Here is a 26,617-nt window from a genome sequence, read left to right on the forward strand (position 1 = left end):
AGAACAATTTTTATTTCCGCTTTACCACAACCTCTTGGTAAACATGAAAATAAAAGAGAGGATTTAATTACCGAAAACTAATAAGAATAATTTTAATTACACAAAAGGAATTTGTGAAAATACCGCTGGTGTAGATCATTGAGAGAGGTCATAACTTAGCGTTCCAGCGCCAAATACCCTACCTCAGAATTTTTTTGGTGCAGAAGAAAAATGATTGAATTGAGAGGAATAAAATTCATGAATATGGTAATTTGGAATTAACAATAGGTTGCACCTTTCTGAGAACATGTTGAATTCTTCGTTAAGTTCATTGTTAGTTTGAAGTTAAATGTTGTAAATTTTGAAAGCCTAAAACCTTTTTAAGCTGGACGACTTGGTAAATCATTTTTATAATCCTTTTAATTCAACTTAGAAATGAAAATAAGTTATAAGACCAAAAATGTACTTTAATTGTTCGAAATTTTTTGGGGAATAGTTTAAAAGTTTTAAATGTGTTCAAATCGTTTTTTGATTAATTGACATTCCCAAACATTCTCAACACGAATATATTCAATGTTTATAAATTAATTTTAATTATTGAATGTAGAGTGTAGTGGCACAAAATCCAAGGACATGCTGCGATTAATTTCAATTAATATATAGGGGAGAGTCGGGTAGCCCCGCCCACTTAAGAAGTATTGCTTATATTTCTGTTTAATATTGAGCAATAATCAATATTTTTGTATGTTTAATCTAATTAAATAATGCAAAAAGAATTAACCAAAAAAAGAATAGTTTAACATAAAAAATAGAACACAACAGTTACAAAAATTATGTTTTTTGACTGTATTTTCAGGTGTAAATGAAAGTGACCAATGTATTGACAATAGATAAATCTCATTTATCATTTTTATCACGAAATTATTTTATTTTTTACATATTTATATACTTCTAGTGAATTCTATCATTTAATAACAACAAATGTCATACTTTTTATCATTATTAATGTATATTAATATATTATAATATTAATATATATTTATATTAAATATTTAACGAAAATAATTTAATTTAAGTAACAATAATTAATAACAATAGTTGTTTTTCAATATAAACTTATTTGGTTGATCTCTTCTTATAAACTTAATATAAAATACTTCTTATAAAATTACAAATTCACTTTGTATTTTGATTGCATTCAAATGCTTCTGTAGATTGATTCGTTCACAAATAAGTGAAAATAAATAAGTAAGCAAATAGCTTATCATAATATTTATGATTTCTTGATATTAAATTTAATTTGGATATATCAATTACATTTTAAAAATATTTAATTTTTCATTTTTAAATATATAAATTTATGTTTCATATAATATTAAAACATATATTTGTTGTTAAAAATGCATATAACATTCAAATTTGAAGCAATAAAATAATAATCTTTGCAACCGTACATTTATCGACGAAATAAAATTGGGCGGTGATACCCGACATTCATGTGAGCGGGGCTACCCGAAATCCAATTTTTTTGTAAATTTGTAATTACTCGAACAATTTTTTACATACAAACTTCTTTCTTTGTGCAAATTAAACTTAAGACTACATACTTTAATGCTGTATGTATAGAAAAAATTATTTTTTTAGTATTAAAATGAAGTTTAATCGAAACATTCAACCAATTTTTCTTAATTTCATGACTACTGTATTCAACATATTTTCAAAACTATTGTTTACCATGTTACCAGCTGCATAAATACTTGAAACTTTGAAAATAATATTTTTTTAATATAACAATTAATGTCCGATGGCCTATTGACTTGAAAAAATATTCTATACATATGAAATTGACAGTGGGCGGGGCTACCCGATTCTTCCCTACATGTTGAAGGAGTTGAAATAGATAAATATAGAACAAATCTATTTCAAAAATATATTAGTTTATGAATATATTAATTTGTAAAAACATTTCACAAAAAATATGCTACTACTAAGTATATTACTTGAAATTATTAATATTCTTTACCCTGTGCAGAGAGCAAAAAAAAAGGAACATCCTAAATTACCTTTGATCTAACGATCGCTTTAGGACGTTTACGTTTTTTCAGAACTCAAAGGAGGTTTTAGGACGTCTTCACGTTTTAGGACTCAATCTTAATGAATTTGGGGGATGACCTCATACATGCTAATTAATTAGTACAGATAATATTTTGTTACGAAATCAAACACAAAAATGTACTTTCCCTAAATAAACATACCTTTTTTTCGACGGATTCTGATTTTCGTTCCCCGAAATATAGGGAATAGTCGCAATCTGGGTACCAATAGTTCGGTCAGGAAAACGGTCCAAAGTTTGAAACCCTAAATAATAATTTTTCTTTATGTATATTTCACCATATCCTGAGAACTTTTAAAGCGAACTGAAAAGTTTTTGCATACACAATTATGAAATTGTTTATCCAAATACATAAAAACCATTTATTCAGTTTATTATTTATTAAGTTTTCTATTTCTTACTAAATGTGTGTTTATAAAAACTATAATTTTGGTAAACCAGAATTTATAGTCCGTTTCCATATGAACGGAAAAATTACCAAATGAATGATTTAAATACCGTATATTTTATCTTCTACGAGAATTATGTTTGTTTGTTTTTTTTTTTATCACAAAAGTCATTACCATTCTGTACGGTATTTTTAGCAGAATTTTTTTCTCCGTGTGCATTACAGCTATTGCACACATTAAATTTTCCAAACTTTAAAAAAATTGGCACATTGCAAACCAACATCAATTAAAAATATGCATGATTTAGAACTACAAATAATTCAAATTCATATACTTGACTAACTAAATTCAATATTATTCTGAAAAAAATGGCTTGCTCACCACCCCTAAAATAAAAAATGATTGAAATATTAGAACTCTAAATCGTATTACACCAAAGAGCATAAAAGAAGTATAGATTTACAGATCTAAAACTAGGAGGGATACCATACTATGTTGTCAATAATATACAATATCTGACTCCAACGTTTTAGGCTTCTAAAACCATCAGAGAATTCTGTTTTTTCGGTATCAAATTTTATTACAATTTGATTCTGCAACACGTTTTAGTAACTTGGACTAACAAGCTTGTACTTCCAATTTTGCTTTAAAAAGATATATTTTATAACTATTTCCATCATAACTTGTTTTTGCAAATAAAATAAACTTAAAAAGAGATCATAAAAATAAAAAATTCTCAAATTTCTTTCAAAACTTGCTTATTAAAAACACACCCCTAATGTGATATAATTATATTCGACTGTTATGACATCTTTGCAAGCATATACAAGAAATTAATTGCGAGTATTTGAAAGAAAATATTTACATCTACGTATTTACAAATATTTCTTAGAATCACTTAATATCGCAATCGTGTACTATTGTTTTAAGAGTTTACTATTGTTTTAAGCATTTCAAAAAGATTTTCTTTAATCTTAAAATTAAAAAAAAAAAAAAAATTACTACTTTAATAGATCAAATAAGGTAAAAATAACAATATTTTGCTAAAATAAAATTTAAAAAATGAACTTCTTGAGCAATTGGGAAGCTGGGGCATACGTGTCTCACCGGTGTTTTTAGATGGGACTCATATGTCCCAACGGTGTTTTCGTTTGCGAGACACATATGTCCCGGTGAGGCCAAAAGGGTTAAGGCATTATTTATAAATGCTTTAAATGAAGTTATGCCATCTATTAATAATTTTTACATAAATCAAACATTTTTGTTTTTACTAACTTTACTGTTTTCTTGTCATACCACTAACCTTAAGAAAGGTTAACCATAACCAGAATTTTCTTCGGATATAATTATATCAAGATTATTTTCTCTCAGAGGCGTAAAACAATGTCTACTACCATTCATACTATTAAATTACTTACAAGATATTATTTACTGTTATTTACAAGACATTATTAACTATTTATTTACAATTCTTTTAATCATGCAGTATTGTTGTAATTTTTATACAAATCAAACACTTGAAAAACTTTAGTAACATTTTCTTTTTATATTTATATTAATTTAAGCTAACTATTCAAAAATGTTCAGTTCTTTAACAACAAAAAATCTACACTACAAAATATTTTTGAGAGTATAATGTTAAGATGGGCCATTAATATTAATATAGTGATTAAAAAAAAGGAAGTGTATTAAAATAAGAAAAACTTTCTAAAAACAACATTTTTTAAACAGAATCTGATTATTTTATTCTTTGACAATAGTATTGTTTTTCCTTTTTCAAAAACATTTGAAAAAAATGTTCTGAAAACAAATGCGAAATTCTATCCATCTAAACCAAAACTTTGATATTTGAGAATTTAGAACAACCGAAAGGAAATTCCCAAAGAATGCCTTGTTAAATTACTGCCGAAAAATTTAAAAAATAGTTGTTCGTTTAAATCTTAGTGGAGTTGTACTTTCAGGATTAACTTTTTCACATGTGCCAATGGCATTTTGTTTACTGTCGAAAACAAAAATACGAGATTACAACTAAAAGTAACATATTTAATATAAAAAAATCCTTTTAGTAAATCAGTAAACTAGAAATTAATTTTTCACAAAAAGAATTTTCATTTTCTCGCAAATATTTTCTTTATCATATATATCTCTTCATTTATTTAATATTTTCTTTATTAAATAAAGATATTAAAAAATATTCTTATTTTGTTACATCAGGTCGAAACTATTTAATAACATAACAGTTTTAATTTTACTTTAAGATTGTTACTTTTAACTGCATTTTTTATATCAAATTAGGTTTGTCAATTAGTATTGACATTTTTATCAATAAAATAGTATTTTGAGATGTAATTTTTATGTTACAAATTTTACGTTAAATTGCACAAGTTTTTCTTTCTTTTTTTTTATTTTTTTTTTAGAAAATATTTTTTCTATTTAGTTTACTGCTCTTAACCCTTTAATGCAGAATTTATATTAAACTGAAGTCTATTTCTGCGTTATAGGTAAGATTTTCCAAACAATTACTTAGAATCAGTTATTTATCATTGAAATTCCTTTAGTTTACATAATCAATTATTAATGAATATTTGGGACTACATTGTTCGGATTTAATATTTTAGTACAAATATAATTCTGATAATCTAACAAATTTTTTTAGTAATTGTTAGACTGTGTTTTATAATTAAAAAATAAAAATATATTACTGCATGTAATTCGAGAGTCAGAAAAAAACTATATAAAAGGGACACCAGTGTTCCATCTGCGTCAAGGGTGCTGCGGTACGCATAAGCAAACTGTAGAATAACTAAATTTTGAATAATGTTTATTTTTTTTATGTGAAGGAATACCTTTGTATTGGAATACTGTACGTTACGTTATCTTAGAATAAATATGAGCTTTTGAATCGCAATCGATTCAACTACAATCCAGGCGTCAGGTAAAAATGCAGCTATCTAATATTTGGAACAATTCTTCAGTTACTATTATGGCATTTGAAAGTTTTAACACGTACGCATCACACCCTAGTGTACCAAAAGACATTCACGATCGTGCCATGAAGCAAAACTATGAATTGGCTGATCCTTACGATAATTTCCAAAATTTACCTATAGAAATTTTAATCGGTGCTGATTTCTACTGGAACGTGGTATACTCTGAAAGTCCGACAAGATTATCTGAGTCATTTGTTTTAATGCCTTCTAAAATCGGTTGGATTTTAAGTGGGCGTCGTTGTGGCACTACAACTAAACGTATTAACGCCTCTTCAGTGCATAACGTTACCACAAATAATTTATCACATCAATTTGATGAAGAGGTAAAAGGTTTTTGGGATTTAGAAACTATTGGTATAAATATTTCGCAAGAGAGAAAAATGTCATTCCGTGATAGCGATAGTATGCAAGAGTTTTATGATTCGTATGAATTAGTAGACGAAAGACGAGTGGTCAAACTACCCTGGAATGCTAATGTTAGCCTTTCATCAGATAACTATTATGTTGCACTGAGTCGTCTAAAACTGTTGTCTAAAAGATTGAAAGATAAACCAGAATTAGAAAACATTTATGTTAAACAGATGCAAGATTATATTACAAGGAAACAAGTTGAAAAGCTGGTTCCTCAACCCAAAAACCAAGACAAAGTTTTTTACTTACCTCATTATATAGTTAAAAAATGAAAAAATAACTCACTTAAGTGGAGAGTAGTTTTCGATGCCTCTTCTCATACGACAAAGAGTCTTTCTCTTAACGACGTATTAGAACAAGGTCCAAATTTACTCCCAGAAATTCTAGCAACATTATAACGATTTCGATTTTGTAAATATGTTATTAGATGTGATGGATCCAAGTCTTTTTGCAGCTAATTTTGAATGAAGATGACAGAGATGCAACTAGATTTCTGAGGTTTGAAATAGAAAATGATGCTGATGGTACAAACAGAATACTAGAAGATAACATAATTATGTATCGATTTTCTCGTTTACCATTCGGTTTAACATCAAGCCCCTTTTTACTATCAGCAACATTAAAAGAATTAGTTGAAATGCACTCAGAGTCTCATAAACTTGCTTCCAAACACCTTAAACGGAATATTTTTATGGATAATTTCATCATAACAGTAAATACAGAAAGTGATGCTATAAAGATTTACTATGAAATTCAGGATTTGATGTCACGTATAAAACTACCTTTAGCAAAATGGAACAGTAGCTCCAAAGAATTAAAAGAAATCTGGAATCAGAACGAAACTGATTACGAATTGGATGAGATATTCATCATTACAGGCTCATCTAATTACTCTGAAGTTTTGAAATCTAATGCCATTGTTGACAAAACATTACACATTAGAATCATAATTCAAGATAAGGGTGCAATTCTGTTTTCGGCTCCCTTTCGCTGTGGAAAATCAACAAACATCAACATGATCAAGTATTTTCTGGCAATAGAAGTTGACAGTGAAGGAAACAAAGTTGAGAATGTGACAAAGAATGAAGATGGAAAGTGGGTTGAGAAGGAAATCCAAACGGAGAAATTCCAACACTTCAAGAACCTGAACATATTTAAATGTCAACATGAAACAAAACACACTAATGATGAATACACGAAAGAAGAATGTTTACATAAAAATCATCCTTAAAATTTTTGGCAGTGTGCTTGAAAATACAATTTCAGAAAAAATCCCTTGTGTTGATAGACGAATATGATGCTTCACTCATGTGTATGCTAAGCGATAGCACAGTTGATGAGAAGCAGGTGCAGTCTATCATAAATCATATTGGATATGTGATTGGCTCAGTTCTGAAAGATAATGACTACATCTCTGGTAGTGTGGTCAATGCCTCGATGGAAATGAAGGGAACTCTATCATGCCATGCTAACAATGTGATGGCCTGTACCTTTTTGGAGGATCCTATCTATAAAGATTACCTTGGAATTACAGCGACAGAAGTGGAAGAGTTGCTTAAAAAACCTTTATTTCAGAAGTTGGATAAGGTGGACATTCAAGAATTTTACAACGGTTATAAAGTGTTGTAACATCTATCAGCAACATCAAAAGAATTAGTTGAAATGCACTCAGAGTCTCATAAACTTGCTTCTAAACACCTTAAACGGAATATTTTAATGGACGATTTCATCATGACAGTAAATACAGAAAGTGAGGCTATAAAGATTTACCATGAAATTCAGGATTTGATGTCACGTATAAAACTACCTTTAGCAAAATCTGGAATCAAAGAAATCTGGAATCAAAACGAAACTGATTTTAAACGAGAATCTATGGTATTAGGAGTTAATTGGAATACTGAAAGTGATACATTTAATCAAAGCATAGATGAAATTTTGCTAAATTTAAACGGCAACCCCGCTACAAAACGTTCTCTTTTACAATCAATAACAAAATTTTATGATCCTCTAGGCCTCTTTGCACCAGTTTTAGTTTTGGGAAAGATAATGTTTCAAGATACATGGTTTTGTGGTATACAATGGGATGAGATATTACCACCGGACATTGCATCGAAATACAACAGATGGAGTACAGAACTGTCATTATTAAAGGATGTAAAAATTCCCAGGTGGATAGGAGTTTCGAATTTATCAAACATCGAATTCCACATATTCTATGATGCTTCAGAGCGAGCAAATGGTGCTTCAATTTACATGCGCTCAACAACAGGCAATAATATTACAGTTAGATTAGTGTGCAGCCGCCTCCTGTCTCCTGTTAAAAAAATTACTCTTCCACGCCTTGAACTGTTATCAGCTTTAACAGGAGCATGATTATTTCACTACGTTTGTAAAGAAACTAATATCCAGTCTTCATCAGCAACGTTTTGGAGTGATTCAACAGTAACATTGAATTGGATAAAAGGCGATCCCAATTGGTGGAAAACTTATGTAATCGTGTTACAGAAATACATCAATGTTCTTCTCCATCTCAATGGCGTTACTGCCCAGGTCCTCAAAATCCAGCTGATCATCTTTCTCGTGGGACAAATCCTTCAGAACTTACAAATTTGAAAAACCGTTTTAATGGTCCGGAATGGTTACTTCAATCTCATAAAATATGCCCATCGAAAACATATTACCCGTCCAATCCAACTGGTCATACCTTTGGAGGTTGACCAGGGTGTGGAGGATGTTGCGGCACGCATAAGCAACTGAATTTTGAACAATGTTTATTTTTGTTTATGTAAAAAAAAAGGAATACCTTTCTTTGGAATACAGTACGTTACGTTATCTTAGAATAAATATATTGTTTTCATTTATAATTTTCCTGAAAGTTTGTCATAAACTTCAAATAATGATTTGAAAGATATTCAAGAACTGTTTTGATGAAATGATCATTAACCAAACCTGATGCTTGTGTCGGATTTTAATACTATTATGATACAACAAATAAAATTTGAAGATTTTATGCGCAAATTGAGATGCGAGAATTTTTTTTTTGTATTGTATTTTTTATTGTTGCTAATTTTTTATACAATTTTGTAAGATTTTTCAATATAGAAATTCATTTAAATTTCCATACTTTTTAAGACTAAGCGGATCGTTCATGAGATTGATTTTAAAATTTCATGTCAATTTAAAGGAGAAAAAAAAATTTGAAACTTTTTGTTTTTAAGGTTTTCTGTTCTTTTAAATTATGTTATAAAACCACAAGAAAGTTTTTAAAATCTAAGAGAAATGCATTATTAAATATTTTACATTAAAATATAAGGTTTTTTTATAATATACTCTTAAAAAAAGATTAACATAAATTTTTCTGCTTCTTAACAAAATTGTTTTCATAGGTAATTAATTCGTACGATTTGAATCGATCTCAAGTACAATAAAAATAAAATAACCAACTCGATAAAATTATTAATCCCTCCTAGTCCTAATAGTCTCTCACACATTTTAATATCTTCTTATGCATCTTCGAATATTTTTCATTATAAATTGAATATTTATCACATTTTTATGATTAAACAATGTTTATAAATAACAATAATCGAAATCGAAACATGCATACTTTTTTGCATTTTATTATTGCTCATCATTACGTGTTTAAAAATACTGTAAATTGAAAATATTCAAAGGCGGTCAATATAATTCCTATTAATTTTCTTATGCATATGCTTAAAAAAGTTTTAAAAAGTAATCAAGGAAAAATAAAAATAAAATGCTATTCTGTTGCTTGTGAATTCAACTCTGAAATACAGCTATTATATTTTCAAACAATAAATTATTTCTACCCGAATAAATTATTTCTGACCGAAATCGATTGAACTAATATTTAAATAGCTTAACTGAACCGTTTTATTTCTGTAAATTGTTAGTTTTTTTATTCATGAAATGAATACATTTTATGAACTATGCAACATAATTAACATTTCTCAAAATTAAAATTAAAAAGATTTTTTTTTCCATGTAGCGAGTCGTCAGAAAGCTTTTTATTTTTGACATGGCACATAATACATGTTTAAGAAAACGGATATAACATTTGATTATTTTTTTTTAAAAAAAAAACATTTATCATTTAGAGCAGTGGTTCCAAAAAGGTGTTCCGCGGAACTCTAGCGTTCCATGGAAGGGTTCCAAGAGTTTTTAAACAAGTTATGATTTTTAAAACCCGTAATTTCAATTATATTCAACTAATTATCCATCATTTCTTTGACGTTTCCGATATTTTTATGACGTTTTTTCATTGAATAACATGCTAACAAAGAAATTTCAGAACAATGCTTTTTTAATAACAACATAATGAATGAATTATGAAACGGATATGCGTTTATGCAAAATTCCATTAGTATTTCGCATTGAATAAAAATAAATTCAACAATGTAGAAGTATGTTTCTCTGATAATTATTCTCAACGTTTATTTTCTACCTTTTCCGTTTTTATTTTAATGGAAACCATATTTCAGTTCATTCATTTTCAGTTTATGCATGCATTAAAACCAAATTACGAACTGGGGTGCATGCCGTTTAAAAATTAAATTGCCTGTCGTAAGACCCAATTTCAAGAACAAATAAACTGTAAAGTGTAATTTACTGTAAAAACAAATTTAGATCATTAAATATTTTTAAAATAATTTTATTCAACAACAGAAATATTTTTAATCAATGCGTACATAAGAAAGATACGCTCGGTTTTTCGGAAGATATGTTGGGAGCTCATACCATAATCTCCAAAAAATGTGCATTTTGTTGGGAAAAAAATGAAGAACATAATTCAACAAATATGTCCGCAGAATCGGAAAATGTTTCATTTGTACCACCAATTTAGCCTTAAGTATTATAGATATCTAACATTTTCTGCAATTTCGTAAAATAATATATTAATTCGAAAGATCTGTATCGAAATACAACACAATACCATGATAATGTAGTTCAAACACCTGATAGATGGCTTCATACAGTTGAGAAAACGTTAAGTGCAATTTGAGTCAATAGTTGGAAAACTGTGGCAAAGGATAGTTCTTTAGGAGACAAACGTGGCGTACAACAGACTGTAGATCTACTGATTGGATTGGATTGGATTGAATGGCACAATGAATGGAATTGGATTGGAATTTAGTGGCACAAGTTCCAAAAGAGGGCATACTGGGCCAAACAATACAGTAACAGTTCAAAAGACAGTTCATGCAACACTTTAATTGTCTTACAATTATAATTGATAAAATAGTATAAGTCAGTGAATAGAATCAGATAAAAGATATGAATAAATTCAGATAAAAGGTACCAATAAAATGAGATAAAAAGGTGTTAATATTATATAAAATATAAATTATTGGAGCAAGAGCCAGTTGTGGCTATATCGCACCTACAACTTGGCGTTTAGAGTGTGATTATTATATTATGCTATTTTTAAATCATTGTGAGAAACTATAATCACTTAGAACGAAGCCGCAGTGATTGGGGGAATAGAGCTTTCGCCTTCCAATGAGGTGACCCGGGTTCGAATCCCAGCATTGGCTGGTTAATGCGAACTCTTCTCTCGCATCGACCACAGTGGTGACGTAAGATATCTTCAGTGGTAGATGGATCACGGATTAGAATCCACTTGCATGCATCCGGATTAGAATCCGTCAGAAAAATGGTTGTAGTTTTTCATGATTTTTCCTCCACATGTAACCCAAATGCTGGTTAGTTCCATCAAAAAGTCCTCTACGAAGGTTAGTTTGTCCCAATACTTGATGGCAATGCAAATGCTTTCCCTTGTCTTCTGGGTTGGGTTCAAAATTACAAGGCTACTGAGTTGAACATTGAATTGGGCGGCAGTTCAACCGTTGGTAATAAAGTAAAAACTCTTAGAGCCAAATACGTTTTTATCCAAAGAGAAACGCAGGTATGTGGTCCTCCTGCTCATTTAGTTAGTTGTCTTCTTGTGCAAGAGCCAAAAATATTATAAACATTGTTACAGTTTTTCCTTTTATTACCCAATTATATTCCAATTTTATTTCCCAATGATCAAACCAGGGCGAAAGTCTGTTTTGTTATTGATAGAGTTCCACAAAAGTATGTTTTCTTATCGTAAAAACTGGTTTTGAATCGTAAACCATCTTCAAATAGATCAAATAATGTCTAAAAAAAATTTTAAAAAATAATTTGTGAATAAATGCGTTATAACACAACTAACAATGTTAATTTCGATATTTATTTTTAAAAAAACACCATTTAAGTAAGCCTTTTCACACAAACTCTTAGAAATATCTATAAAAAAATTTCCTTAAAATGTTTAAAACAAATGTCTAATTTTAGCTAACAGATCCAATTAAATGCTATTGTTCTTAAATCCGAGGCATTATCAATAAACGTATAACAGTTTGAGTGGGATGTATTTTCTCTAACTCCAAAACACTTCAATGAAGTTTGACAAAACAAAAACGTTAAATGTCTTAATAAATACCTACTGCCAATTTCATGCGAGACTTTTTTTTTCACGTTAAACTTGAAAGAGTTTTAATTTTGTCATTTAAAAACGGTCGTGAGACGTTTAAACCCTTTCTACTTAAACTTACTTTCCACAAACTTCTGACATTTATAGCAAATTGATTGTAGAAAACAAAGAAAATTTAAAGCAATTTGATTAAAAGATTTTAGAAGTAAAATAAAAGTAAATGCTTTAAAAGAAGGATTATTTTCTACTTTCGTAAATTGAAGAAATTAAAGATGTGTAATTTACTGGGGAAAACCGCTGCTAAATAAGCTTAACTTTTACGATCCGTTATCGCTTCCGTTTTTGAGATTTTGGTACGAACTTTTACACCATTAAGATCAAAAATAATATAAATTTACGGTTATAGCTTAATGGAATCAGTTTTAACAGTATTAACTCAGTTACGTTTCGAAAAATTAACTACATTCTAAATATTAAGGAGAAAAAAAACTATAATATTTTTTTAAACTTAAATAAATAATTTTTATTTTTTAAATATTTTTTACATTATGAAATGGCTGTTTTATTCAAATTGAGCAAATTATTAAAACCAATGGGACTGTTAAAATTCAAGTAATTGCAAAATAACCAAATAAATAAGATAAATTGGATTTATTAAAAACTATTTTAATAATAGCTCATAACTAGACCAAAAAGAATTTAATAATAAATTCTGTTGGTTGGTTCTAATACCACTTGCCACACGGGCAAGCCTGCTTGGTGAAACCGAGCAAATTTAAGGCAGAGTTTGCGATTCTTTTTTTTTAGTGGTGCCATCTATGGCCAAGAATTTGACTTCTGCCACATCATACGTCACACCTGTTTATAAGGCGGACCCATTCATTCATCCACAGATCGTAATTTTAACCTTAATCAGAGAACGATCGATCTCCAATACTGTACCCCCAGAGGTATTGATTTGTTATGGGAACATGGAGGACTTTGCATCTCGACAGAATTTTGACGTGCATCAGTCACCAACTACACGGGGAGTCTTCGGCCGGCGGGGTTCGAACACACGAAATTTCGGACATGGGCCCAGTGCCCTACCGACCAGACTATCCCGGCCTCATAAATTCTGTACTTTTTATTATTGATTGAGGAAAATTTTTGACGCAAGAGCTGTACCGTGCCCAAAACTAGTTTAAAATTACTGTAACTTGGTTAAAATCAGAACAACTAGGTTAAAATGAGCAACTTGTCCAAAATTAAAATAACTAGTTTAAAATTTGTCAACTTGGTTATAACTAGAACTGAATCAAATTGTAAAACCCGATATGTTTTAAGTAGAGTATTAAGCTTGTATTTTTATTAGTTATTTCTAGTGCAAGAGCCATATATTAGGCTATACCGCACTTCTCCTTGGAAAAGTAACGTCAAAAGATAAAAATCGATTTATTAAAAGATCATTAAGTCCTATGTCCCTGATATAAAATTTAACATTTTTGTGAGATGTGAAAAACAAAAAATATACAAGAAATATAAACATGAAATATAAAAAAATTTTAACACATAGATAATATTGTCCAATTAAAACCTGTGAAGTTGGAAATTCATGGCTGAAGTACCGTTGTCTAAGTTCCATGTACTTGATGCATGGGTCAAAATATGTTTCTCAGTTAAAGGTTTTTCACAACTTGAACATAAGGGAGCTGGTTCATCAATAAATAAATGTTTGTGGGAGGTAAGTTGTTTAGATGGGATGATTTTCCCATCCCTGCGAATCCTAATTTTACGAACAACAGTGACATTTTGATTTTGTAATTCTCCTGTTACTATTTCTTCCGGATCATTGATGAATTCTGACTTTGAAATAACACCTCGTCACGTATTCAGCGATTTATGGGGTGTAATAATGACTTGAATTGAGCACATGGTTGTGTACGGTTTTAGAACAGTTGCTTGTTTGTACTAAAAGGTCCCCAGAACGTAACTTTTTAACAGAAGGTACCTCTCCTAATGTGGACATGAGGGCCTTGTGAATCAAAGAGGGTGACACTTTTGAAAATGAAGTGTTTGGTACTTCAGGATTCGTAAGTTTCGTGACATAATATTGAGCGTAATCAAATAGGGAAAAGGTTGTTCCGCTGTTTTTGCTTTAGCATCTGGAACCTAACAACTTGCCTTTTTCAGCCTTAGAAAATGTGAACCACTGCCACTACCAGCGGCACCACCCACCACAGAGTCCAACTAAGGGGATACAAATAACTACTAGGATCTCTTTTTCCAGGGATTACCGGCAATGCCTGATAAATCAAAGATAATCAGAAAATCAGAGAAATTAATTTTTTAAATCTTGCTACTAATATTTAAATTTATTTATTATACAATTAATGCAAACAATCATTAAAGAATTAATATAAAGAATTGATAGCTAAATAAAATCACTATGAAAAGTATATTCTTTTTTATCATAATTCTCCCAATATAAATAATTTTCCTTATATACATTTTTTTCAAACACTCTAAAAAACTAATTAAAATCTTTATCAAATTTTTAATTAAAAACCACAGAAAATATCACGCAAATGTATGTTTTTAAGCAAACAATCCTTTATTTCGACTTTTTTAAGAATTTAAAAAAATGCACAATATTTTTTTCGTTTAACACAAAGAGTTAATAATTAGTTATTTTGCTTTTATGAAATTTCTAATTTTTATGTCTTTCATTAAAAACTGAAGCTTGTTTTTACCTTCAGGCATTTGGTTAAATTAATTTACGTTGGGAAGCAACTTTTTATTTACCGCATTTCCTAATTTAACAACGGCAAATATAACAGAAACTAAATATAGATCAACTGCAAAAAAAAATTCCTCCAAAATAAAAAAAAATTCTCCTAAATCAATAAAATTGATTTATAGTATTTATACAAAAAAAACTATTTACTTATTCCTGTATTTTTTTCAAAAAATTTGAACTTCAAATAACAAGCATAAATTCTTATAAATTTATAGTGTTCCCATAGAGCCAGAAGCACAGTAAATTTTACTATATTCTGATAGTTTTAACCATATTTTTTTCTCATCGTTGCTGCAACGGAACTTTTCCACGGTGGTAACAGAAGGTTATTTTTGAATATTTGATTAATAAATTTGATTTTAAAGAATTTCTACTAAATAATTTAAACATTTTTAATAAAAAGGCAAATTATCATTTGATAAGTAACGAAAGTCCTTTAAAGAAACAAATAATAGTGAAAATATAGTTATAATTATTAAAAGCTTTGATTTAGTTCAATTCTTTACCACCAGGAATTATTTTCCTTGGTTACTACTGTTGATAATATTTCACAATGTTAATAAGAATAATTTCTAAAATCCAACAGACAGCGCTCTGAGCAGTAATGAAAAAAGATTAATTGTGATGCGACCAGTTTCCTCATTGGCACTGTAGCCTTAACATCACACCTTTTTTGTCATTAAATATATTTTCTGTCGAGAGTGCTTTGTAATGATTTGAACCCCGAGACAATTTTTAACAACCTTATTTATTCAAGGTTCCATAATTCAGTCAAAAAGTAATTTTCTTAATTTATAAAGTATACAGTGAGGGGTTTTAAAATAAACAGTGTCGAGTATGGAACAATATATTGGGCTTTCTATATGGGAGCTTTTTTTATCACAAACAAATCTTTTTATCGAAATTTTAAATGGCTGTTTTGGAATAAATGTGGTTGTATTTCACTGATGGAGAACTAAATTTCATCTTTCAAATCGTGTGTGATTATGAGCTTATTGGCATAACCTTAGAATCTAAAAAATTTTCGACAGTAAATTGTATGATCTAATTGTATTGATTTTGATCCCAAAAAAAAAAGAGAGAAATTACACAACAATGCTCAAAATGTAGTTCAACGTTGAAAACATTTTTGTTCTCTCTTTTAACCTTACGTTTTTAATAACCCTATACAACCAGCTAAAACTCAAATCTTGCAGGAACTTTGGAATACAATTATCTGACACAAATTCTCTCTAATTTTTAAATAAGTTGCGAACATGCACCCAAAACAAATTTTTCTGACTTTCTTTCTTTGACTTTTTTCTGATTTTCTTTGATTTCCTTACACTTTAAAAAGTAAGCAATGTAAATTTTTAGTTTAAGAATCATGGTTTTGGTTATACTGCTCCTAAAACTAGGTTAAAATCCATACAACTAGGTTAAGTGTTTTGCCCATTTCTGTTTTAGCTGGTTTAAAATAACTGGCTTAAACAGAAACGGCTGGTTCAAAATCAGGACAACATGTTTAAAATAAGAATTTAATGGAATATAAAATCCGATGTCTTCAAGATATAACAATTATCTCAGATGAGGTGTGTCACCAAGTTAATAAGAAAAAATTTGAAAATCGCAATTAAAGAATCGTCGTATTTTAAATTTGAATTTAGAATGTTGAGTCATAAAAGGTGATTCAAAGTAAAAAGTTCTAAAAAAATTACATAGTGACGGGATCTGATTTGAAATAAATTATTTATGTGTCAAACAGTCAATGTCTAAAACGTAATTTATTAATAAGAACCCGTGATTTTCTATTGTAATTCAATGATTTAAATGGTTTGACTTATGATTTAAATTCGTACAATTTGTTGTTTAATTCAGTATCTGTCTTTGTTGTGCAAAAGAATCTGTCTCTAAATTTTGAATATCAGAAGCAGATATGCTTATTTAAAAGTTAGCATGTCGACTTTGCTATTAAATTAGCTGTTTAGTTACCGCCATGCCCATATATCTAAGAATAAAGCCAAATATTATTAAGTGATTCTAGTTAGATAGTTCTAAATTAAGTTTAAAATATAGAGTATAATATAATTAGATTTCCCACCATACTTTATTATGGCATCATGCAACTTGTAGAGTAGAATATAATAGTTAAGTGATTTAAATTTTTGATGAAATAAGCAAGTATTTGGTTCTAACGTATCGAAACCCGGGTTAAAATATATTTAACTGTGATAAGTTTGGGGTAATTTGGTTGAAATCAAAGTTTATTTTGATGCAACACGATTAAAAACAAAATGGCACAGATAAAAATAACGTTTTGAAATCAGTGCCACAGATTTAACTGGTTACGAATTTATATTGTAGATGGAAGTTTTTACATTAGTTCTTTTTGCACATTAGGAACATGTTTCATTAGTTATTATGTAAGGAAATATTATTACTTCATGCATTCATTGTAAAAAAAAAATATTAAGTTCGCTACACTGAGGCAGAAAATCAATGAAATTAATTGGCTGTAATTAAAACACAGTTTATATGAAACTACATTTTAAAATGATTTTAAAGAACAATTAACCAAACATTAAATCTGTTACTGGATGAATGAGCAACACCCCTTTCGGGCTAAGTTCTACACTGATTTTGCCAATCCATTCAGTGGCTTGATAATCTTAAAATCCATCACTGATCGAATACCAGCATCATAACATATTTATTATCATTAGAGAGTTTAGATACAGGTAAAGCTTTGTCGTTAATAAACTAGTTCTGCTTCTCTAGTGTTGGTTACTGTCAATAAAGCCAATGTCACATATATCAAAATGGTGTTTCATAATGTCGCCACAGTCGGTGATCTATTCTATTCAAACATATGGCCATTTCAAGTCTAATCTAAATAATGGCGAGAAGAATAGGAGTCGTCGTTTATTACTACTTAGAGTATTGTCTCTCAAAAAAGTGTAAATGTTGATGACTTGGAATTTAAAAACAACTTGATTTTACTGTTTTTCAAGTATTAAATATTATTAAATCAAAAAAAAAATAAAAATACTCGCAACTGATTTTGTTTATGAAAACCTATATTTACTCTTTCCAATTCATTTACTTTTATTTTGTTTTAAAAATTGCTGATAAACAAATAATTCTAATAAGTAGTTTCTTTTGTGATCTACGATGGTTTTTAAATCTCATTTAGAGATTTTACATTTAAAAAAAATTGGATGAACTTTCGGTAGAAATATATTTCTTTTCCCTCAAAACAGACCAATCCAAATGTTTGTTTTGAATTTTTCTTTTTTTAAAGATTTTGAGACGAGATGATTCCCTTTTACCTAAAATAAAAATTTGGTTTATGCATATGTGTCGGTACATATATATACGCGTCCTCATTCTCGCAAAAAAATAGCTATTTTTATGTCCCCAGTGTACTTTGTTTATGACTTATGTGCAAAGTGTCTTAAAGAATGAATTATAATAAAATTGTAATAAAATAATAAAATTAGATTTTTATTTTTCAATTTTATTTATTTTATACAACTAAAATAAACATTTATATAATTCTCTCACTTGTCCCAAAAGTTAAATTAAAATAAGAACAAAAAAGTTCTAAAAAATATGCAATAATTTAACACTAAATTATTTTTCATTTTAAAATATAGAATTCAGAAAATCAAACTCAATTTTTGTACAAATTTTTCCACAGCAATTATTTTAAAGTTTGTTCCCAGTGTGTTGCCTCATTCCTTCATAACAAAAAACGTCTCTCTATTAAAACTTTAGCATTTTATAACTAGCAACTTAATGGCATGTTAGAAAAAAAATTAAGAACCAGCTTTAACTTTCTAAGATTTTGTTTTCCAAAATTTCTTTTGTAGTTTAAATCTAAACGATTTTGAATGATGCTGTTTCTATAATAAGGCACGCAAAAAAAATTACAAAAACGTGTTTTCTTAATCTTACATACAAACAATTCAACATAAGAAAATGAAAAATATCGCTATTGATATTACCAAAATGCATTTGAAATTTGAATAAAAAATCTATGAATCAAAAAACTTTATTTCTATGCTAGAATGGATTTCATCAACGAATTTTCGATATCTCGCATAATCTATACATAGTTGTAAATTTCATATTAGCAAACTGATTAAAAATAACAGAATTTATGAATAAAAAGATGAAACTTTTTACATAAATTTAACTTTATTATTTGGAACAAAATGATTACATATGCTAAACAATTTGGTTTGCAAAGTATTAAAAAAAGTTTTAAAAAGTTATACATACCTAGGGGTATTTATTTATTTAATTTTTGTTACACATTTTTTCACTTAACACTTTGAATTTTTAAAGGCTTTTTTCTTAAATATTGACACAAATTGCTAGAACATCGAGTAAGAAAAATAGTATTAAATTACGCACTTTTTCTGAAACTGATTACACAATGTAATTTATTAATAATTTTTTAAGCCTCTCACTTCAAGCATTGGTAATCTTTTGTTTGTTTTGTTCATGGATCGTACTAATTAATTATTTCATAATCACTTCAACTATTACGTATTCAAGTAGCAAAAAAAAAATGAAAACTCTAGAAAAAAGAAAACTATTTTTAGTAATAAGAATTTCCGCTTATTAAGTCGTTATAATTTATGTCTTGGTTAGTGTATTTTGAAAACAAACTACTATCTTTCAAGATTCATTTATTTAATATTGTCTTTGATCAACCGCGCGTAAAATGTATCTTTTTGTATCTGAAGAGTTATTTTGCGTGAAAGTTTAAACTTTGATAATAATAGACCTTCTGGAAAACAGATAACTATGTTACAAAATGCCCTTAAGGCTGAAGGTATTTAGTGTTAAAAAATATTCTTACATGTTTACATACTTTTAATAAAACAATTTGTTAATTATAATTGTGGGTGTAAGATATAATAGACATTTAAGTTATGATGTATCGCAACCTTTTCACAATTGACGAACACCTTTCAGTAGAGTTGAGTGAAACAAACAAATTAAAACTTTCTATTTAAATATTTTACACATTTATCTTTCACTTTCCTCAAAACAAACAAAAATGTAATATAAAACTTTGCTTTTGTATAATGTTTATCCAAAAACATTAAAATATTTCATGCTTAATAATGTTACAAAAATTCACGAAATATAGGTCAATATTGGCATTCAATACAAAGATTTTCCACTTTCTCGTAGCATCCCACTCGTTCACAAACGTAAATTCTGCGCAGCGCAGTTAGTACAGAACAATCTTGGTTCTCAACAAAGCTTGCGCAAAACTAACGTACGTGAGCGTGCGGAATGCTACGTGAAATATCATTTTTTTTAATTATTTTATGAAAAATTACACTACCTATGTGAGATTTTAAATTTGGACTCTGTTCTAAATGTGTGCTTACGAAAATGGATACAGATTGAATGCTTGATACAAAAATGAACAGGGCTCAAAATGCTTATTCACGAAAATGAATACGGCTCAAAATGCATATTTAAGAAAATGAATATGGCTCAAAATGCATATTTAAGAAAATGAACGTAAGAATCAAATACCGTTTTTCATACTTCTTTTACGAGTTTCGATCTTTTTTTAAAGAATGATCTTTGTATAAAGAATAAACTAATAAATTCAAAAAAGTTCGTAATGTGGTGTTGCATACATAATTTAGTACACTTTATTAAATTAGTCTTTTTTTTAAAAAAATGACTTCGTAAGTCAGTTACACAACTGCCTCGATTCCAATAAATAATGGTAGTAGTTAGTTATTTAGTGTTTTTGGCGCAAGAGCCAGAAATGGCTATACCGCACCATGAACTTGGTCTAAAAAACGAGTGCTTGGTTTAAATAACAGGTAAAATTAAATTGAGTTATAAAATCCAATGTCCTTAAGGTACAACAGAAGATTATAGTGTGGTTTATCGCCAATAAGTAAATGTAAAGTAGGATTATTGTAGCCAAAATANACGAAAATGGATACAGATTGAATGCTTGATACAAAAATGAACAGGGCTCAAAATGCATATTTAAGAAAATGAACAGGGCTCAAAATGCATATTTACGAAAATGAATACGGCTCAAAATGCATATTTAAGAAAATGAACGTAAGAATCAAATACCGTTTTTCATACTTCTTTTACGAGTTTCGATTTTTTTTAAAGAATGATCTTTTTATAAAGAATAAACTAATAAATTCAAAACAGTTCGTAACGTGGTGTTGCATACATAATTTAGTACACTTTATTAAATTAGTCTCTTTTTAAAAAAATGACTTCGTAAGTCAGTTACACAACTGCCTCGATTGCAATAAATAATGGTAGTAAATCGACGTACTTCGAGGCACGTCTATTCTCGTAAACACGCATTTTGAATTGTATCAAGTTTTGGTGGACACTGAAAACATCAGAACTTGAAACTTTGATTGCCACAGGAAACATAAATTTGTTTTAAACGTCAAAATCTGAAATACCTTCAAGTTTCATTCTGGCATCCCGTCCTTCTCACTAGTGATTCGACAAATTTCTTCGATCACGTTTTATTTTTCTCCTTAGCTTAAATATTAGTTTACAAACTTCTAACGCGTCGTGAATGTGACTTCATTTCACAAAAGGATTCTAAAGATATAAATTACAAGCGGGATAACAAAAGACCGTGTATATTAATTTTAGCTCAATGTAATTTATTATTCAAAGCTAATTTTGCTTATTTACTGAAAAATAAAATTCTGTTAAAGCTTGCATTTGCAACAGCAATTATTGATAATAACATTGTATGCGATTGCAATTTCTCTATAGTATGCTACTCTATACACTTAATTTTCTCTACTTTTATACTTCTAAATTCTCTTCTATACAGGCTTATTCATAATTCCCTCCGCCTGTAAACGCCATTTTTCTTTACTACAAATGGCTTCAGTGGTACATGTTACTGCCATCTACCGGCAACTGCTTAAATTAAAACTTGAATACTTTCGGAATAATTAATATGTTCTTTTTTGCCATATTCGTCTTCGTCTTTTTACTATAACGCTTCGAAACCCCGGAGGGAATTATGAGTAACCCTGTATTTCTCTATAGAATATAATTTCTACATAATGATATTTCTTCATAGTATATTACAGTATACCTTCTGTATAAATATGGGAGAATTTTTACAATACTTCAAGAAATTACAATTCATCCAGAAAATGTATTCCGGAACAAAGCAAAATTATTTTCCGATGATGGGTTTGGATTTTCTCTGCACGCTTATATTATTACTAAAACATTCTTTAGGAAATATAGCCAATTGTTTGTGGTAACAAGAGGGATATAACATTAGAAATGCATTAACTGTTATTTCGGGTAATAGGGTGACTCAATCATTTTAGACATCTTCGTTACAACTTCTTAAGTTTCGTCAACAACGAAAATGATTAAAGCAACAAACTTTAATCTTAAAGATTAATTTAATTATGAAAAGTTGTTTCTTTTCTCATGCATGTGGAATGAAGAGGATTTGTAAAAAATTTAAAATACTGAAGTTTAGAGTATGTTTCGTTTTCACCATCTTTAATATACCATTTTTAGAAAGGCCATCAAAATGTAGTAATTAGAGACATTTCAAACTTTTATACTACATAACTTCCGTAAGTAGGATTCGAAGCAACTACGCATGCTCGCATTTATTTTAGATGCTACGCATCTTTACGTTGCGTTAGTGTGGTTGACCTTACAAAGACAAAGTTACAATTACTCTGTCACTGGCTGTTAAATTTTGTTTTCTGTTTAAACCTACCTTCAAATTAAAAACATTGACGTGGAATGCGAATTTAAAGAAATGCATTGATGAAATGAATCATGTGATATTATATTGGTTGATTTAATAAAATAATAATAATTTTATTGATCTTTGCTTGACATTATGGTTGTGTAATTGCACTATGTCCATAGGAATGTGTAATTGCACTATGTCCATATTTTAATTATACAATTTAGTTAAAGGAACTTCCATAATATCTTTTTAATTCGGATATAAGTACAGAATATTTCTGATTTTATTTTGAAGATAAAATGTGCTCCATTCCCCCCCCCCCCTTTTTAAATTGCTTAAAGCACAAAATCTTACTCTGGTAAAATGCCAGTACTTATAGCGTTTGAATTATTATTATCAGAATTTGGTACTTATTTCAACTTGTAAAAAAATAATAGAAAAGAACGAAATTTTAAGAAAAGTCATAAGTTTTAATTACTGAGCATAAACTGTAAGTATACAGAACTCACAAAATGAGTTAAAAATGTTGAGAAAATATGGAAAAATACAAAAGATTTAATAAAAATTTTAATAAATCTTTGTATTTTTCCATGTTTTCTCTACATTTTTAACTTTATATATACAATATTTATATATAATGTTTATATATATACACACAAAAAGAAATATTTTTTTCATCTTATCTTCTAAGTTTTCACAATTTTTTTACCATGTTTCACAGAAGATTCGAAACAGAAAGAAATAAACGTCACAGAAAAAATCTAAAAATAAGAGCAATTTTAGATAATATTTCCATTTTTGAAAAATGGCACTATTCCTATCTAATAAAACGCAACGCAATATAAGAAAAATGCAACTTGTAAGGAAAAGCTTATGAAGTAAAAACATTTCTTCTCACGGTGTTTGTTTTTGAGTTGAGATGTTGTTTTTCTCTTCTTTTTTTCCACCAACTTTCTCACGTTCAGCTTTTGGAAAAATGTCCCAAACTAAATAACGCCACTGCAGAAAAGGCACCGTAGATGAAAATTCCGATTCTCTAACTATTCTTGAAATACCTTCAACATGCCGTGACTTGCTTTTGGCGAAACTTCTCAAAACGACTTCTTTCGGCATTTGAAATGACGAATTGGAATGCGACGGATTTCTTTTTTTAAAAAAATAGTCAATTCTTGACATACCAGGAGTTTTTCTAGTAATCTGTAAAAGAATAACAAAAGAGTCAGTGCTGGTGATGACAAACTTCTAATAGTGAGTTAGACGATTCTATGCTAGGTCAAAGATAGTTGAATAAAAATGCAAACGCCTATTCCAAAGTATGAGAGGTTTAAATAAAATAAATCTTTACTGCCTGTTTAGTTTAATCAAACTCATAAATGTCTGGTGCAACAAGCCTACAAAAAAAAGGGTTATGTGCCATATGGCCGTGTCACAGTACTGATAAAAATATCCTCAGTCGTAAGCGAATAACGAGTTTCTTGGCCATCAGTCAAACTGTGGGGGAGATAGAGCCGCGGTGGCTCAGGGGATAGATCTTTCGCTTCCCAATGAGGTGACCTACAATCGAATTACAGTTGTAGCTGGTTGATAAGAATACTACTTCCGGCTCTGCACCGACCACAGAGCTGACATAAATTATCTTCAGAGGAAGATGGATCATGGGCTAGAGTCCCTTTGCCGTCTGGCTAACCGTGGGAAGTTTTCGCGATTTTCCTCTCCTTATAACGCTAATATAGGCTAATTAAATCAAAACAGTTCTCCGTGAAGGTTAGTTTGTCCTAATGCTTGATTCAAGAGTTCCCTTGCTTTCTGAGTTGGGTTCAAAATTACAAGGCTACGGAGTTGAGCATTGATAATCGTAAACTCAGAAACTCGTCTATTCAAAGCCGGTTATGAAATGAAATGAAATAAGACCTTGGGGAGGTTCATAGTTGTTCTCTATATACAATGTAAATGTGGGTTAGTTAAGTTTAAAGAAGTCCTTTATGAAGATAGGAAGATGAAGGAACTTTGGCAAAGTTCTTTCATCTTCTGGGTTGGGTACAAAACTACAATGCTACGAAATTGACTTTCAGTAACGCCGAATAGTCAGTGAGGATCTCTGGTATTTAAAAAACATTATCCACGCTTTTATCAAGCCGAAATCCTAATGAACTAACTCGATTTTGAACTTTGTTTGCCTTTTTCTATCTATTGAAAGAATATTTCATAATAATTTTGGTTTTATTTTCAGAAATTAGAGATACAGAAGACCGTTCTTTTTCAACACTTTTGGGTGACTGACATAAATTTTTGGTGCAAGAACCAAATTTTAGTTATACCGCAAGGTTAATGTGGCGGTTTTATGCCGTATCATATAGTTATTGTAATTAAATTAAATAAAAGAAATTTTCCCGTCCTAAATTTAAACAAATAATATTTTATTTACAATTAAACCGTTTCAGCATTAGCGTTCTCAATTAAACCAACTTAGCATTATAACCTTAGTGATTAAATTGTTGTAGAATAGGAGGAGAGACTTACCAAGTTTATTCATGGTGTTTTACTTCCGGTATCTGCCTAGAATCTAGGCAGATATCGAAAGTAAAACACCATGAATAAACTTGATAAGTATCTCTCTACACCTATTCTAAAACAATCCACGTAAGGGTTAAGAGTTAATTCCAGAAAGGGTTAATTCCAGGAAAGGGTTAAGAGAGCAATCAAAGTGAGTATACTCTAGACAGTGTACACCAGGGGTGTCAAACTCGCGGCCCGAGATGAACATTTTTGTGGCCCAGTCAATATATCCGAAGCAAAGTAAAAATAAAATAGAAATGTCAATTAGAAACGAAACTTGCATATAAAATTATTATATACTTTATTTATAAACTATACGGATAATTTTAAATCGTATGCGCGAAAATGTAAAATTCTAATTGGCTGAAATGGAGCAAACTGAGCAATCAATTAGATAGTACATATTCAGGTTTATCCTACTATAGCGAGGTACGTTGGTTATCTTGCTCCAAGGTTCTCAAACAATTTTGGGATTTGAAAGAAGAAACATGTAAGTTTTTACCAACTAAAAATCAAGACACAAGCTTGTTCTCCGATCAAACATGGTTGCAAGATTTATCTTTTATGGCTGATATAACCAAACACTTATCCGATTTAAATTTATTGTTACAAGGCAAGGATCAGATCATTACGAATATGTTTGACATAATTAAAGCATTCAAATGTAAACTATTTCTTTGGGAAAGGCAACTGAAAATTGAAGATTTAACGCACTTCCCAACGTGCAACAAGAACAAATCTAGTTTAGATGATACTGTATTGTATCAAAAATATGCAGAAATTTTTTTTTTCAAATCTTAGAACAGAATTTGAAACCAGGTTTAAAGATTTTAATTCTTTGGAAGACAAATTTTGTTTGCTTTCTTCGATTTTCTCAATAAATATAAACTCAGTACCCACTTACATGCAAATGGAAGTGATTGAGATTCAGTGCGATTCAAATTTGAAGGCAAAAGTCATTGAAGTGGCCGTGCCTGAATTTTACGAATATTTACCGGCAAGATTTGAAAATACTCGAAAATTCGCATATGAAATTATTTCCATGTTTGGAAGTACTTATCAGTGAGAGCAATTATTTTCTGTTATGAATGGAAATAAATCTCCTGTCCGAAAACGTATTAATTACGCTCACGTTGGGTCAATATTGAAAGTAGTCTCGGCCAATAAAGTTTCGCCCGAAATAG

The 26,617-nt window shown here is 29.4% G+C and overlaps 2 protein-coding genes across 2 annotated transcripts in view; both read left to right on the plus strand.

Annotated features, from left to right (window-relative positions):
* The window catches only part of LOC107455101 (uncharacterized), a 123,532-nt gene that overhangs the window by 66,727 nt on the left and 30,188 nt on the right, over positions 1-26,617 (plus strand). The gene's annotated exons all lie outside the window — the stretch shown is intronic.
* On the plus strand, positions 7,545-8,255 carry LOC122271789 (uncharacterized). Its single transcript, XM_043054133.1, has one exon. The coding sequence runs from the start codon at positions 7,545-7,547 to the stop codon at positions 8,253-8,255; it is 711 nt and encodes a 236-aa protein (XP_042910067.1).

Source organism: Parasteatoda tepidariorum, chromosome 8 (genome assembly GCF_043381705.1).
Source record: "Parasteatoda tepidariorum isolate YZ-2023 chromosome 8, CAS_Ptep_4.0, whole genome shotgun sequence".
Classification (NCBI taxonomy): domain Eukaryota; kingdom Metazoa; phylum Arthropoda; class Arachnida; order Araneae; family Theridiidae; genus Parasteatoda; species Parasteatoda tepidariorum.